The 16,443-nt window shown below is 44.3% G+C and overlaps 1 protein-coding gene across 1 annotated transcript in view; it reads right to left on the bottom strand.

The window, feature by feature from the left end:
- Nucleotides 1-16,443, bottom strand: part of AOAH (acyloxyacyl hydrolase) — a 156,453-nt gene that overhangs the window by 56,554 nt on the left and 83,456 nt on the right. Inside the window, exon 13 of the mRNA XM_090048689.1 lies at nt 377-468. Within this exon, the coding sequence (XP_089904815.1) occupies nt 377-468 (92 nt within the window). The remainder of the gene's footprint in view (nt 1-376; nt 469-16,443) is intronic.

The following is a 16,443-nucleotide window of genomic DNA, read 5'->3' as shown; positions in this document are numbered from 1 at the left end:
AAAAAATCAGTAAGAAAACAAAAATCCAAAACTTGTGATTTCTTTTAGTTTCAACAGCAATAAAATTCCTAAAAAATAATTTCTTTTTAATTAAAAATGTGACCAGCTCTGGAATCCACCCTGAATATCAGTAAAGCATGAGAAATAGGCTTGATTGGCTAAAACACATGTATTAATGTATCTATCTAGGATAAGGGAGAGAGAGGAAAACAACTTCAGGGTTATTATGAGTTTAAGAAGAGCAGAGGCAGAGCACAGCAATGTTTATATTTTTCCATGCAAGTACTGGATTCTTCTCTCTTAACTTTGCTTTGTATTTTATTTATTTGGTCTTCAAGGTATGCTAAAATTTGACTTCAGCCTTCTATTAACTTACCCAATGGTGGAGTTCAGAAATCCAGTGATCCCTGAAAACTGGGGCCAGTCAAACTCATTGGTAAAAGCCAGTGGAAGATCAGAAAATACTCGCTGAAAGACAATTAAAAAAATTAAAGTGTTTTGGTTCCCACAAATAAAATCCCATTTGCAGAATCAAATATTATTCCTAACTTAGAACACCTGCTAATTAGTAGGGCTGTGCGAAGCATCAGTTGCAGATTTGATTCAGCAGAGATTTGGCCCGATTCAGCTGAAATCCAAATCGAATCAGGAGACCCTTTAATGACTTTGAATCAAATCAGAACCCTCCAAATCGATTCAGAGAGATTCAATGATTCAGACACAGAGACTGCTTTAAATGTTTTTTCCACATACCTCAAGGTAACAGGCGGCTTGTGAATGCTGAGATGCTGGGGCAGATAGAGCTTCCCAGAGGAGCATGGCGGGGTGGGGGACGTGAGGGGGGGTCCCCAGCACGCTTGGTGGTGGACCCAGAAATGGACCAGAAGCACGTCCAGTCCACTTCTGAGTCAACCATGGAGTGCATGGGGGACTCCCCTCCCTGCCCCCCATTCTGGTGACTGGGGGACACCTGGGGTCCCACCATGGCTGATCACTGAGCTGGGGGAGGGGTAAGGGCGGTCCCCCACATGCTTGGTGGTCCCCCACGTGCTTGGTGGTCAAAAAGCTACTTCCAGTCCACTTCCAGGTCCACCGCCAAGCATGTTGGGGGGGAAGGACACTCCATCCGCCCCAGAATTGCAGCATTCATGAGCCTCGAGATATGTAGAAAAAACATTTAAAGCTGTGTCTATGGCCGAATCACTGATTGTCCGAATCAGCATCAAATCTTCAGATTCAGATTTGGCCAAATCAAATTGGGGACAATGATCCAAATCAATGAATCGAATCGCTGTCCCTGATTCGGGCTGAATGCAAATTGAATATGGCCCATTTTGCACACTCCTACTAATTAGCAATACTATTTTAAATACACGTATTGAAAAGTTGCTATTTAATTTGGCAGGCATTTTTTGCTCATAATATAGGGAATAACAGTAGAACCAGTAAGTACTTTCAGACTGCTAGAAACATTTTAAGTGCATACCTTCTTTGATTTTGAAGGATCCCTACATTATGCATGAGCTGCAGCATAGACAGTACTTACAAAGCCAATGAAATGGCAGATATCTGCTCACAGCATTGCTTTCTGTACCTGTCTCATGGACTCTTCCAAAAGCAGATCTCCATAGGCTAAGCATGAACAGCAGCATGAGGCCATACATGACTCAACAGGGTGTGTTATAATTCAGGGCAGCAGCTTTTTTTCCTCATTGACAAGAAGATTTGAAGGAATTTGTATTCCTAGCACCTACTCTTAGAAAATTTAAGAATTTCCTAGGGCCTGAGCCACTTTCCTAAAGATTGTCTCCTGGCACAATACAGCACCACCTCTTGCTAGAAAAATTGCAATGTGCTAGCTGTGTGGTGAGTAATTTTTCAAATGCTCTTACTATTATATCTTTAACAAACCAGTGGCAGAAAGGAGTAATAGACTAGCCCCTAGAAGAAGAGAAGTCCCTACGCAATATAGACCAACCCATGACTGCTTTATGCTGCCTATTAAGAGAGGAGGGTCTGCTAGAGGGTGGAGGAGTAGCAGGACAAATGATTAGGCCAGAGCATGTAATAGGGGTGCACCAGAGTGTGCTGTGAGTTCAACCCCAACGAAGAAAAATACTTTTATTTATTTGTTATGTATAGAGAGGCTAGAAGGAATCATTCCCTTGGTAAGACAGAGGGAACAGGCATCATTCTGTGTTAGAGGAGACTAATGATGATGGAAGGAGACAAGGCAGGACATGTGCTTAGCAGGAGAGTTGGGAAGCAACACACACATTCTCCTAGCAGCAGGAATAGATGCTAACACAGAACTTGTATGTATAGGCAGGCTTTATATTTTCTCATCCTCTGCTATGATTTATCTCCAGCACCTCTCAGGCTACAGCTCCAATGAAAGCCACTATGCAGATAAAAGCTGCATTGTACATTCAATCTACAGCAGTCTATTCTTTTCCATTTTGATTTGTGAAAGTGTCAAAAATCATGAAAGGGAAGAAAAATGGCTTGGAGAAATCATGCTGTCTCACAAGGACGAGGACAGAGAGTAAATTCCCAGCTTTTACCAGTCTGAGGTATGTTACCAAAGACAAATGTATAAATCCTTTGTGCTTGTACTAAAAACCTACGGATGAAGAAGTTAATGACAAAGGAAGGTCACAACATAAAATCAGGAAACCTATAGGCAGTGTAATCCATTAAATTTATTAGCTTCATTTTCTTTTCAAGCAATTGTGTTTTTCGTCCCCAGAACAATTACTACTATAAACAGCAAGCCTGTGGGTAATTCTTTCTACAGGAGACTGAGAGGAATAAATGAAGAGTGGAAGAGTTAAATCTTTCAGTCCTTATATTCCAGTAAATTTTCATTTATATTATTAGGAGTTCTTCCTGCCTGCAGGCTTCAGGCTCTAGCCCTAAGAGGAAGTGGGGGAAGATTGCAGATGAATCCTCCAGTCAAACTATAAGCAGCATAATGTACAACAGATGCCAGTTTACAGCAAGTAATAGCACATTTGACCTACTTACAGTAGATCCGCTTTAGTTACCAAGGTGAAAATGGTTCTGGCTCAATAGCCCATCAGCTGGTCCTCTCTCATTTTTTTTAGCAGTCTTTGGGTATAGTTTCCCAATCTGTGTTCTTTACAGCCTAGATAAGTGTGTGCAAACAGATGCTTGCACAAGGGTTACCCACTCCCTAGTACCATCCTTCCACCAGTTTACACATTGAAATACAGCAGTGAAGGCACTCCAGAGCATCCCCTGCTGCCGTTCTCAAGCATGCTAGAGACAAGAGATCTCCACAATAGCTGATAGGGGGAGGAGAAGGGGAGCAGGGCCTAAGGGTAGTTTCACCAATGCATTTCTGGGTTTGGCACATGTAAATTGGAGCAGGTTCGCAGGGTCTCTCAACAGCAGGCACTTTTGACATAGCCCAGGACACTGTGTAGACATGCCCACAATGCCTTGGGAATGGAGCACAAGGGAAAAGGTTTCAGAACATAATTTGGCAGGTGACTTGTGAATCTGTGGCCCACAGTATATTTCTTCTAAGAAGTAACATTCACACAATAAATCAGTAAAGATGACAACATCTAACATCCCTTATCAGTCACAGAGCACACATTAGGCTTAAAAAAAAAGATGATCAAACATATCTTAAAGCAAAACAGATTATAACCAGCTCTATCTTTTTAGGTCCTTTCAGCACTGGGCTGGGAGCTGTTTTTTGTTGAATATGCTTCCTGGTATAATTTTAAAATGGGTTTTAAGGCAAAATGGTTTGATCAGCATCTGCCCATGTTGAAATTTACTTTGGAAGTTACATCTTACACTACATTTTTATTCAAGATAAAACTGTATTTCACTTAGGGTCAGATTTTAAAAGGTATTTGTGTCTAAACATGCAGGTATATGCCTAGTGGATTTTTCAGTCATTCCAGACCTGGGCTGTACAGCATGGGAGCATGGAAAGCATATTCTAACCTTAAAGCTGCACTCTAGTTTGCTCTATGCTGATGGACTCTAGTTTAGGAATATGTCCTACTGGATAGGGCTGTCATAAAGGAGGAGGGAAAGTTCCTATTCTCTTTTGCTACAGAGAGGACATGGAACAATGGCTTGAAGTTGCAGCAAAGCACGTTTAGGTTGGATATCTGGATAAACTTCACTGTTAGAACAGTGAGGCAGTGGAATAGATTATCTAGGGAAGTTGTGGACTCTCCATCACAGGACACATTCAAGAAGAGGTTGGATAGCCACTGGTTGGGGATCATCTAGGCATAGGTTTGCCTATTTTCTAACATAGGTATTTCCTATGCTTCTGGGCTTAGTTGGTTGCCCCTGCCTCCCCTCCCCTTTTTTCTGCTATATGTGTCAGGGTGTTTTTAAGCCTTCCCAGAGGCATTGGGTGCTAGCTACATCCAGGGCCATCCCTAGTGGGGGTGAACGCCCTGGGCCCTGCACTTTGGGGGTCCCTGAGGAGTTAGGTGGAGCAGCAGCATCATGGAGCTGGGCAGAGAGGCAGCTCCACATCCAGCTGCTTGCTACCCCTGCTCCACTGCCACTGCTGGTGGTGGCAGCTTCTTCAGGTCTGGGATTGGAGTGGGGGTGGGGCTCCTCATGGGCTGATTTGCTGTGGGCCCCACACCCTGTTTGGGTTGCCTCTGGCTACATCCAAGACTGGGGACTTTGACTAGGATGTGCCAATGATCCTGCTAGGAGCAAAGCCAGAGGGTCCTGGCTAGAGGATCTTGCCCCTCTGCTCAGGGTCAGACTGATCACCATATTTTGGGTCAAGAAGAAAGTTTACATCCTGGTAAGATTGGTATGGGACTGTCAGGGGTTTTCCCTTCCTCTGTAGTGGGTGGTGTAGATTTCTACCTGGGATCTCTTGAGCTTATATTGACAACATTTTATAGAAGCCGGACATTGGCCGCCATGGTTCCCTTGCTTTACCTGTGGCAGGTTAGGGTGCTAGGTCTATGTAATTCAGGAATTAATTTCTGTCCTAGGAAGCAGGTGTTAGCAAGGAATGATAGAAAGAATAAGCTAGTCAAAGTCTGAAACTGTTTCCTAGTCTCAAATGTTCTAGCCAAGTGTAGTTTTAAAGCAGTCATAGAATCAAAGAAGTAGGGTCGGAAGGGACCTTGTAGATCTTCAAGTCTGACCCCCCGCCTGGGCGGGAGAAAAAACTGGGTTCAAATGATCCCAGCTAGGTAGGTGTCAAGCCTCCTCTTAAAGACCCCCAGGGTAGGAGCCAGCACCACTTCCCTTGGAAGTTGGTTCCAGATCCTAGCCGCCCTAACTGTGAAGTAGTTCTTACGGATGTCTAATCTAAACCTACTCTCCAACAACTTATGGCCGTTATTCCTTGTTATGCCAGGGTGTGCTAGGGGAAACAAGGTCTCTCCCAAACCCTTCTGGTCACCATGTCCCCTGCCAGCCTTCTCTTGTGAAGGCTGAACAGGTTCAGGTCCTGCAGTCTCTCATTGTAGGGTCTGCCCTGTTGTCCCCAGATCATGCGAGTGGCCCTCCTCTGGACTGTCTCAATGTTGTCCACATCCCTCCTGAAGCGGGGCGCACAGAACTGGAGACAGTACTCCAGCTGCGGCCTGACCAGTGTTGCATAGACGGGGAGGATCACCTCCTTGGCCCTACTTGAAATGCACCTGTGAATGCACAACAAGGTCCGGTTAGCCCTGCCAACCGTGACCTCATGTTGTCGGCCCATGTTCATCTTGGAGTCAATAATGACTCCAAGATCCCTTTCTGCTTCTGTGCTCTCAAGAAGGGAGTTTCCCATCTTATAAGTGTGCTGCTGGTTACTACTGCCCAAGTGCAGCACCCTGCACTTGTCAGTATTGAAGTGCATCCTGTTTTTGCTAGCCCACCCCTGTAACCTATCCAAATCTTGCTGCAGTCTTTCCCTCCCTACTAGCGTGCTCACCTCACCCCAGATTTTGGTATCATCAGTGAATTTAAACAGGCTGCTTTTCACCCCGTCGTCCAAATCGCTGATAAAGAAATTGAACAGCATGGGCCCAAGGACCGAGCCCTGGGGGACTCCACTGCCCACTTCCTCCCAGGTCAAATATGACCCATCCACCACCACCCTCTGAGTACGACCCTTCAGCCAATCTGCAATCCATCTGACTGTGTAGGCATCAATGCCACAGTCACCCAATTTTTTAATGAGGATGAGGTGGGAGACGGTGTCAAAGGCCTTGCTGAAGTCCAGAAAGACTACATCCATGGCAACGCCTGCATCCAATGCTTTTGTGACCTGATCATAAAAGGCAATCAGGTTGGTCTGACATGACCTGCCTCTAATGAAACCGTGCTGGTTGCCCTTAAGCATCATCTCTAAGGCCAGCCCATCGCAGATGTGCTCCAGGATGATCTTCTCAAAGAGTTTCCCTAGAATTGAGGTAAGACTGATAGGCCTATAGTTGCCCAGGTCCTCTCTCTGCCCTTTTTTAAAGTTGGGGACCACGTTGGCTATCTTCCAATCATCTGGCACCTGGCCCGAGCACCACGAGCGTTTATAAAGCCATGCCAAAGGCCCTGCAATAACCCCTGCTAGCTCCCTCAACACGCTGGGGTGGAGAGCATCTGGACACACTGATTTGAACACGTCCAGCCCCTCCAGAAGCTCTCTAACCTGGTCCTCCCCAACCTGAGGTCTGGAGGCATTCCCCTCGAGTCCGTCTTGCATCACTGTAGGAAAGTCCCGGTCTCTGCCCAGGAAAACGGAGGTGAAGAATTGGTTAAAGAGGTCTGCTTTCTCCTCTGGCGCAACCACCAGACTGCCCAGAGGATCTTGCAGGGGCCCCACATTTCCCAGTGCTTTCTTCATCCTCCCTATATATTTGAAAAAGGACTTTTTGTTATCTTTGATTTTGGACACAAGTCGTAGCTCTATGTCCACCTTAGCTTACCTGACAGCCCCCCTACAGCCCCGAGCAGAAGAGATATACTTCTCTTTGGAGACAGCAGCCCCGTTCCACTGGGTGTACACCGCCTTTTTGGCAATCAGTGTTTTAGTCTTGTAAGTAGCTTACTATGGTAAAGTAGCCTCTACTATTTTGGGAAATTTAAGGAACCACTCGCATGTTTCAAACCCAGAAACACACTCAGTGCTGAGGCCACTTTAGGGCACAGCTCTACAGCCTGTTCTCACCTCAGTCTCTATTGTACTTGAGAAAGATGATTGGAATGGCCACACTGGGCTCCATGAAGCTGTGGTACAAACATATCACAGCATGCAAGTTGGAATAGTGATAATTCTACCACGCAACCAGTCAAACAATGGGCTGTTTTGTGAGTTACAAAACTGCTGAAATCAAATTAAGCTCAACTGAACCGCTTGTCCTCTGTGGGGGAACCTTTACAAAGTGAGGACACATGTGTGCGGTGAGCACCTAAACTAGAGAATCATACAGAAGCAAGGCTGGAAGGGACCTCCAGAGGTCATCTAGTCCAACCCATTGCCTGAGGCAGGATCATCTCTATCCAAACCATCCTATACAATACACAGTCTGGACTATACATGAGATTACCATCAACCCTGGCACAACCCAGACCTACCACCCAAGCTGGCCACAGGTAAAGCAGTGGAACCAAGGCAGCCATCCTCCTGCTTCTATGAAATGTTGTCAATGTTGTCAATATACACACAAGAGATCCTGGGTAGAGGGCCATGTCCCCCCACTTCAGAAGAAGGGAAACTCCCCCCACAGTCCATACCAATCTGACCACAATTCTTTCCTGACTCGAAATGTGGCAATCTGTCTCACCCTGGCTCATCTCATTGTTTGAAAATTTCTCTGTGTCTGCCAAAGTATTTACTACATTAAGCATGATGGCTGAGATTTCTGAAGTTCCCTAAGGGACTTGGCCTCAGACATGCAACTCTAATTCAGTTTAATGGGAATTGGGTACTTGATTGTAATGGGAACTGGCTGTTCAGGTCCCCTAGGCAGCTTTGATCATCTCAGCCAGTATTTCTAGCCTAACTGTACAAATAAGTAATTTGAAGACCCAACTTCTTTACTGCTCTATCCTTTCTAATTTGCAAAACTGCAGAGGCATGGGCTATGAAATTAGAAAAATAAAAAATCCTATTTGTCAATATAACAGCAGCTCCAGGACCAAAATATTTGCTCATAAAAATCTCCTTGGACTTCTCCAGACTTGCAAGTGAAGCTGGATCATGAATATTCAATTTCAGCAAACACAGAACCGCTTCCAGTTCCCACTGATGTCAGCAGACAGATAGCCATTAACTTCAGAGGTGCAGAGGCAGGCTTAGGGCAAAGACTTCAGGCTATATTTTCATGTCATGATGTATGTATTAGAAAGTGAGTAAAAAACATCTTCCATATGAAATGTATAATGTGAACAAATTATTGTATTTACAATCCAGAACCTCCTCTGCTATTACATAAATAGGTTTTACATTCTCATTGCTAATTTCAGGCCTTATTTTGACTTTGGTTAGACCATCAAATCAAAATCCAATGAGTTCAAGATCACTTATTTTCAAATCCACTCTAAAAGGGGGTGTTACCAACATTTCAAAACAGGATGACACAGTGACTTTACTACCAAAGGAAAACATCTCTAAAAGGGAATTCAACAGTAATTTCTTACCACAGACATTATAAAAGGAATGCCCTTTGGAAGTCAATTTTAAGCTGAAGGACAGAGCAGCAGGAGGGCAATGTTCCCTGGTACACATGACATTTTTTTCAGCTTTCTTTAACTCTATAAAACAAATCTCTGTGCTGAAAACTTTACACTTTTATGTCAGAGAGAGCAAGAGAGATCACACATTTTGGAAACTGTGTTTTGAGCTAAAATTGTGTTCCAAACAAAAACTATATTATACCTCAGCAGGGGAATTAACAACAGGCCAACTTGGTAAAACAAAACAAAACAAAAAAGAATAGTGATGGGAGTGAACCTGAACCTCAAAGTTAAGTACAGATGGTCAAAAAGCCAGAGGCTGAATCAATTCAATCTTCACAGGTTTCTCTGACCTATGTAGACTGAAGCAAACCGATGTTAACTAAATCAGTTAAGTCTGATACTACATTCATCCAGGTCTATCTTAAACTGTTTTGGGCTGTTTTGAAACTGGTTTATGTGCACTGAACTTCTTTTCTGTTACAGGTTTAAACTGGATTCCATTCACTTAAACTGGTTTATGTGTAATGTCTGTCCCGGCACCAACCCTTCTCTTCTCTGTCAAAACCTTTCCATGTGAATTTGGTGTTTAGGGTCTGGGGATTTAAGGGAACTGTGACGGGACAGACAGGTGGCTGAACCACTCTTTGCAGCCTCTCCCTCTGCAAAATATGGAAGAATTCAGTGATATGCCCAGATTGTTGTTGTTGTGTTGCTTCTCATATCCAAATATTCTCATAGTGGATATTACGTCTTAGTGGGTGCACCTACATGTTCATTAATCTACTGTAGTTATTGCACATTAAGTTTAGTACTTGCATAACCAAATACTAAATCAATGTGCAGTAAATGGTGCACATGGCTTTTCAGTGATGCTAACTGCAGAGTGACACTACTGTGCACTACCCTATTAGCCTCAGTTTTGCCCTGTACACTACTGTGCAGTATTAGGCAGTAGCGCAATTAGCATCTCATGTAGGCGCATCCAGTGACTGGTGTAGAGGCATTAAAATCAAAGATATATAAGCAACACCATAGCACATGTAACATCTGCTCAATAGTTACATATGCTGGCCCCTTCCCACCACATAACACAGTCGATTTCCTGAAGATTTTTACCACCTCCATTTGTCCTCCTGACTGCTTGTGTGTGGGAGGATATGATCTAAGCCAGAGAATTTCTAAACATTTTCACATCTGGATGCCTAACTGTAGATCTGAACCATACTTAGACAACTAATTAAACAGGTTTATTTTTCAGAGATTTGGATTTTTTTAACTCAGCTGGACTGTCGATGCTCAACATCTCTAAAAAAAAAAAATCAGGCTCCTTCATAGATGTAGAAGTTAAGAAGTCCTCCCTGTGTTGTTTAACATTTCTATTAATGATATGGATACAGGAAGAGAGAGTTTATTGATCAAGTGTGCAGATGATAAACATAGAAGAGCTTGTGAACACTTTTGGAGGACAGGAATAGAATTCAACAAGATCTTGACAAAGTAGAAAACTGGGTTGTAGAAAACAGGACAAATTTTAACATATGTAGGATGCTATACACAAGGAAGAAAAAAAAAATACACATGTACAGAATAAGAGATAACTAGCTAAGCCAGTGATTCTCAACCAAGGTGGCAGGGTACTCAGAGGTACCACCAGGTAGGATAGTATGAGGTGCAAGGAGATAAGCAGATAAACCAGGCTCAGGTCTGAAAATCTACCTGGACAACCTCCCACCCCCACTGCCCACCCTCTGTGTAGGGAGGTAAGCACTGTAATTTCTAAATTAATTTTTAAGAATTGAGTGCCCCTGAACTCACAAAAGTTATGGAGGAGTGCCTTGGGTCCAGGGAGAGTTGCCTTGAGTCCAAAAAGGTTGAGAATCACTGAGCTAGGCTGTAGCTTTTCTGAGAAAGATCTAGGGTCATTATGGGGGATTACAAACTCAGCATGAGTCATCAATGTGATGTCACTGCAGAAAAAATAAATGCAATTCACAAAAATATTCAGCAGCAGATTCAGGAATAGGGCAATAAAGCAAGTCCCCCCGCTTCGGCTGTGCTGTACATGCGCTGGGAGCTTCCTGCCTGGCTCCTACCAGAATGGGAATGCAGGCTCCTACCAGAGCTTCAGACGAACTCTGAGCTCACCAGGTAATTTGGATGGGGTCTGGCCAGTGCCTTTACTTTTGTGTGGCTCTGGAGCCCAGGGGATGAACACTGCTGCTGTTCACTTTTCCTCTCCTTCCTCATCCCCACTGAATTCAGCAGCAGCAGAAAGGAAAGGATGAGTGGCAGTGGCAGCCCTCACCCACTAGGCTTTGCAGCTGTGTGAAAACAGGGGCTCTGGCCAGACCCTGTGGTGAAGCAGGGTATGACACAGCCAAAGTGTGGTGTGACTGCACCGTCACATCCCCTCTGGATCAGATCCTGGAAACCCTGTATGTGAAACATAGGAGGTGATAGCACCACTCTACTCAGTGCTGGCCAGGCGTCAGCTGGAGTACCACGTCCAGTGCTGGGCACCATGTTTTAAAATGAATCTGGAGACAATGGAGAGGATCCAGGGGCAAGCAACAAAAAGGATGAAATGGCATGCAAGCCATTTGAGAACAGGTTGAGAGGACTAGGTGTGCTTAGTTGAGAGAAAAGGAGATTAAGGAGGGGACATGAGAACAGTTTCCTAATATATTTGAACGGCTGCTTGACACAAAAGCCAGGACACGCAGTGACATGTTTAAACTGAAATTAACCAAATTTAATCTCAGAAAAGCCTTCTTCCTAACTGTAGGAACTATAGGGCAATGGAACAAAACTGCCTAAAAATGCTGTAGCATCTTGTTTGCTGGAGGTTTTCAGAAAAAAAAGAGGTGGACAGACATCTGTCTGGGCTTGATTAGGAATAGCTTATCCTTCAGGGAGTTTGTCTAGATCAATGGTTCTCAAGCTTTTCAGACTCAAGACACTCCTCATTAGACTCGAGGCATCCCTTCAGAAACTGCCAGTTCTCAGTTTGTACTTGCTTTTTTACTGCAGAAAAAAACAGAACAATTCTTCTGTTGCAAGGAGCTCAGAACGACCACAACACATCAGAAAGCTTTTAAATGCTATAAAATCCTGTTTGAAATCTCTGGGTTTATCCTGTAAACCATGTTTGCACACCTGGTAGTGCTAACATTACACAACACCCTTGAAAAGATCTCAAGGCACCCCAGGGTGCCATGACACCCTGGTTGGGAATTACTGGTCTAGATGACCCTTGGGGTTCCTTCTAATGCTATCATTGTATCATTTAAGTGAGGGGTGTCAAACTGCAAGGCTAGCAGGAGCTGTGGTGGATCTGCATTTGGGTGATACAGTTCCTGGGGCCTGCCATTGATGGGCAAGCCAATCAGGATCCAAGGACCCCAAATTCTGCTGCAGGCCACCCCACCCCTACTTTTGGTAGCCCACTGGACTACCAGTAGGCCTCTTGGAATGGAATGGTTCTCCCGTGCAGATGCAGCCTGTGGGCCACATGTTTGATGCTGATGTCCCCTCTACATGTTACAAGTATTGCACCTGTAGTTATCTGTGCAATTACCTTGAGACCAGCTAAACATGTAAAGTAGCTATCATGCCATAAAAAGCTCCATAAAGTTAGACCTCAAAAATATGTACTACCTTTACAGCTGGTTGGCATCCCAGCAATTTGCACAAGTAGCAGGGTCTCCCTTGAGGCTAGGAGCCCCGTCAGCTGACAGGACTCCCTGCCACAGGCTTGTACCATGCTCAGGCAGGGCTGTGAGTCTCGCAGTTGAGCTCTCCACAGCTGCCAGGGCTCAGAGTCAGCAGCTGTGGATGCTGGGTTCCCACAGTGAGCCTCCCAGTGCCAGGACCCAACTGGGTCCTGGCAGCCATAGGGTGCTGCTGTGATTCCCCAGTCCTGGGGGCGCAAGGAGCCCCTGGGGCTGGAAGATGCAGCTGCCACATTCTCCCAGCCTCGGGGGTGGGTGAAATTCCTGAGGCTGGGAGATCATGGCTGCCACAATCTCCCAGCTTCAGGGCTTTCACACACCTCCAGGGCTGGGAGATCATAATAGCTGTGTCTTCTAGCCCTGGGGGTACACTGGGCAACTCCAAGGCTGGAAACCTCTCAGGCAAGGGGGCTCCCAGCTACAGGAGCTGGCATCTTGCCAGTGCAGGGGGAGCTTGGGATTAGGCTTCCTCTGCACTGGGGATAGGACATGATGGGATCTAATGCAGGATCCCACAGGTGTGCCTTCTGCCATGCATGTGTGGCATGGCAGGAGATCTGATTGTGTGGATCATGCGTTAGATCCCATTGCACCTTTACTTGCACATGCAGACGGCCCTGATTTACATATCTAAATTTAGGTTTGGAAATATGGGCCTCATTATTTATGCTCCTCATGATTAAATTATCAAAACTGAAACCTGAGACTTAAAGAAGGAGATTTGATCATGATCTTCAAAGCGCGTCCTGCAGCTCCTTCATATGGTAGATTAGGGACAGTTAGCAAAACCAGGCACAAGACCCAATCTTCAGAGTCTCTTTACTGAACTCCCAGCTGCTCTCCTCTTTTCTAATCCAATTAGCTCTAAAACATCAATTAATAATCTCTAGTGGGATGTTACCAATTAACTGGAGGGCTGGTGGAGTTTTTATAGCACATAAGCTTTATCTTTTAATAAATTTGAAAAAGCAGCTTATTTATTTTTTCCTCTTAAAATATAAATGTTCTCCAAAAATCATTTCCTCTTTGGATTTCAATGTAATTGACTGATTTGTTGAGATAACAATGACGGTGGGTCAGAAATATTTTGTTGAAGCAATTTTTTATTGTAAAAAACTGCTTCAATAAAACCAAATTTATTTACAACTACTACTAGTATGTATGAAATAAAATAAAAACAACAGAAAGCAAAAAAGCCAAGATAAAACAAAATTCAAAACAAATCTGAAAGCTACTAAGAGGAAATATCAGGTTCCTAAAGTTTTCCAACATTGAAATATTTTGGAAATTCTATTTTATACCAAATTTTGAAAATATTCATTATGCTTCCCATTCAGGATGAAAAACAAATTTCAAAATGTAAACATTCCTGTGAAATGGAAGTTCAGCATTTCCACCATCTCTAGAAATGTGTAGGGGGCTAGCCTTTTGGTTAACTTTATTTTGAGAGAACAGTTGAAAGAATTAAAGCGTGAGTAACTAGGGTTGTACAAAGTGGGCCCTATTTGATTTGGATTCGGTCCGAATCAGGGACAGCGATTCAATTCATTGCTTTGGATCACTGTCTCTGATTTGTTTTGCCCAAATCTGAATCTGAAGATTCGATGCTGATTTGGAGAACCAGCAATTTGGACATAGACACAGCTTTAAAGTTTTTTCTACATACCTCTAGGTACCAGTGTGGCTTGTGAACGCTGCAATGCTTGGGCAGATGGAGCATCTCACAGAAGTGCGGGGCTTCACACCCCGTGCTTGTCAGCAATCCGGAAGTGGACTGGAAATACTTCCAGTCCACTTCCAGGTTCACTGGAGAGTGTGCAGGGAGGCTCCCCTGCACTCCCCTGGTTTGGCAATCGGCCATGGGGGGACTCTGGGTGCCCCCCCAGACCCAGGAGACATCAGCTGCTGAGCTGGGTGGGGGTGTGAGGGGGTCTGCAAACTCACAGGAGGACCCAGAAGTGAACCAGAAGTGCTGGTTATGGTACTTCTGGGTCTGCTGCTGATTATGCTGGGGAGCCACCCGTGCTCCTGTGGGACCCTCCATCTGCCTCAGCATCGCAGCATTCACCAGCCACCTGCTACCTAGAGGTATGTATAAAAAACATTTAAAGCCGTGTCTATGTCCAAATCTCTGAATCGTTTCAAATCTCCTCAAATCAATTCAGAGGGTTCCGATTCGATTTGGAGAGATTAAAGTGTCCTCTGATTCCATTTGGATTCAGAGATTCAGCTACCGAATCGGGCTGAGTCTCCACTGAATAGAATCGAATCTCCGCTGAATCCAATCAGGGACCAAAGCTTTGCACAGCCTTAATAAGAAGGCATGTCATACAGAGAGATAAGTGCTAACATTTAAAAAATATTTTTTCTACTGGAGGCCTAAATTCAAGTTCTAGCTGTGGTCTCAATTCTGGATGTGTAGGGATTAATTTTTCCTTGTTTACAACACAATAGCTGCTGAAGAAAAACTCAGAATTGGAAAAGCAGAGGGATTCTTAGGTTAAGATTTAATCTGTTTTTTAAAAATGAACATTTATGGAAGCAGATGCACAATACTTGAACTCACTCTCACTAATTCAAGATAATGTTATAATGCTTAATTTTTATATGCACCAACAATCTGAAATTTTAAAAATTCACTTGTGCTGTCAGGACAAATAGCACAGTTAGTGTAGGAAATTGTTCTACAAAATGCCTGGGTAGCAAAGGACATGTTGTTCTTTGGCTTTACTTCTCTCTCTCCTTCTTCCCCCACATTCCCAATTAGGGAATTTAGCACCGTGGGCTGGATGAGTAGCATGGGGCTTATCTGAGGGCTGGATTGGGCCCAAGGATCCACTCCTTGTCTCATTCTATAGGCTGGAACTGGCCTGTGGATGCCCCCATGCCATGGGTATACATCTGTGTGGGTCTGGCCAGATGCAGTGGCAGTACTGGGGGGCAGATGCCAGGGCTCCACAAGCCATTTGATACCTCTGCTCTAAATGATACAAAAATAATACTTTTCTTATATATGTTAATTTTAAAATAGGACTCATATTTAAATATGGACATTAAGATGTTTAAAAAGAGTACCCTACACAGTCTCCAAAGTACATCAATTCATCTTCATAACCTCCAGGTATAGCAGGAAAATCGTTATTATCCCCATTTGACAGATAGCCAGGATTGGTCCTCAGAAATTCATTGTGTAGATCCCTAGACTGCAATATATGTACTTATGATCCACTACCAATTAAATACAATTTATTTAGTGCTGAAGTTTGTGTAAACTTGTTTGACTGCACTTAGTATTCAATGTTCTGTAAAACTGTTTTAATATTTGACAGCCATAATTGCCCAAGTCTGTAGGAGAGCTTCCATTGAGTACAGTGATAGAGAAGTTTAGGTCTGTTATTATTTTCCTATATCCATGTACCTCCTATAGCCATCACACACATGCTGTGAGACCATAAAATGCCACTGAAATAGAATAATAATTTTACACTCATTTTGCACTGGGGAAAATACTAGGGTTGTGAGAAACTTTGGATGCTGATTCAATTCAGAGGAGATCTGACCAAATTTGGTGGCTGAATCTCCAAATCTGAACTGAATCAGGGGACCAATTAAAAGGTCTGAATCAATTTGAAGCCCTTTGAATTGATTTGGAAAAGATTTGGAGAGCTTCAGTGATTTGGGCAGTCCCCAGTGGCTGCAGCAGGGAGCTAGACACAGACTCCAAGCCAGTAAGTAGGGGGCGGGCGGGGGGGGCTGGCCCCCTGCACAGTGCAAGGCAGTAGGGGGGCAGTGGGGATCCCCACCCTGCCTGGCAGGAGCTGGTGAGTGGGGGCTTTTTTTTGTTTTGTTTTTTTTAAAGGACCGGGAGCTGGGGCAGGCAGGGCAGCTATGGGAGAGTAGATGGAGGTCAGGGGGCTCATGGCAGAGCCCCCCACATGGCTTGGGGCAGTGGAGGACAGTGGGGATCACCCCCACCTGGCAGCAGCTGGTGAATGGGGGTTTTTGTTTTTTCAAAGAGCCA

Source organism: Crocodylus siamensis, chromosome 5 (assembly GCF_052110815.1).
Source record: "Crocodylus siamensis isolate JL-2025a chromosome 5, ASM5211081v1, whole genome shotgun sequence".
In the NCBI taxonomy this organism is placed as follows: Eukaryota; Metazoa; Chordata; order Crocodylia; family Crocodylidae; genus Crocodylus; species Crocodylus siamensis.
This window is presented reverse-complemented; position numbering and strand designations above follow the sequence as displayed.